This window comes from Orycteropus afer, unplaced genomic scaffold, assembly GCF_000298275.1.
Source record: "Orycteropus afer afer isolate SDZICR_OR568_19922 unplaced genomic scaffold, OryAfe1.0 scaffold00804, whole genome shotgun sequence".
Lineage (NCBI taxonomy): Eukaryota > Metazoa > Chordata > Mammalia > Tubulidentata > Orycteropodidae > Orycteropus > Orycteropus afer.
In genome coordinates, this window is record NW_006922391.1 from 347,538 (window position 1) to 348,684 (window position 1,147).

Consider the following 1,147-nt stretch of genomic DNA (forward strand, 5'->3'; position numbering starts at 1 on the left):
ACTTCCGTAGTGATACTGCCTCAGAAACCCAAGGAGGGGTCGCTATGAGTTGGGTCCGACTCGACGGCACATAACAACAACAACAATAATGTAAGAGAATAAATCCCTGTTTCTTCAAACCATCCCACTTGTGGTATTTTCTGTTAGTGCAGCACTAGATAACCAAAACACAACTTTATAACTTTTTATATTTTAAATGGGAAAACAAAAATTGTGGCTAATCAAGAGCTGAAGACCAGAAACAGCACACCCAAAGAGAAAAAAACTGGTAGCTAGATCCAAAGGTGGAAGCCAAATTGACTTAAATTGTATGTGCGTCTGGGAGTTGAAGGATATCTTATATCAAGATATAAGAGAAATGTATTTTTTTACTAATATCTCAAGCTGCACCTGTTTGATGTTTTATTCTGGACTTTATCTAGGACTTAAGCTACAGTTTCCAGAACTGTGAGATGAAAAAGCCTGTTCTGATCTAATCGACAAACTAGCAATTATATGTATGAATTGATCATATTTACCTGCTTTTCTCCAATTTGGACAAGCCATTTGCAAAATTCCTCAATGGTTGTTACTGTTTCACAATCCTCTGAGCCCAATGTCGCTTGGTATGCAGTGATACTTTTTATAAAATATAGTTCAACAGCATCTACAAATAAAGGGAGACAATTATTTAAGGCAAGCTGCTAGCCAGTGCAAGTGTCTACCATCAGCATTGGTTCAATCAGACATTTTCATGCGTAAAGTCAGTGCCTGTGCTCAGTCCAGGCCTCATAAAGCTGTTGCTGCTAGTACCAAAACACCAAACCAAACTCACTGCGGTGGAGTCAGATTTCACTCATAGTGATCCCTACCGCTGCTATGAGGTGCCATCAACTCGATTTTGACTCAGTAGTGATCCTTTGTGACAGGGTAGAACTGCCTTATAGGGTTTTCTAAGCTATTCTTTACAGGAATGTATCACTAGGTTTGTTTTTTTTTTTCTCGCAGAGCCACTAGGTGGGTCCCAACGGCCAACTTTTCCATTAGCAGCTGGGTATTTAACCATGAGCCACCAAAGCTTCTTCCAGGTTTGATCCAAACCTGTTGCCATTGAGTCAATTGCGACTCACAGTGACCCTTTAAGACAGAGTAGAATTACCCCATATGG

General features: G+C 40.1%; 1 protein-coding gene across 1 annotated transcript in view; it reads right to left on the minus strand.

Annotated features, from left to right (window-relative positions):
* The window catches only part of TTC23L (tetratricopeptide repeat domain 23 like), a 104,273-nt gene that overhangs the window by 29,072 nt on the left and 74,054 nt on the right, over positions 1-1,147 (minus strand). Inside the window, exon 8 of the mRNA XM_042783273.1 lies at positions 519-646. Within this exon, the coding sequence (XP_042639207.1) occupies positions 519-646 (128 nt within the window). The remainder of the gene's footprint in view (positions 1-518; positions 647-1,147) is intronic.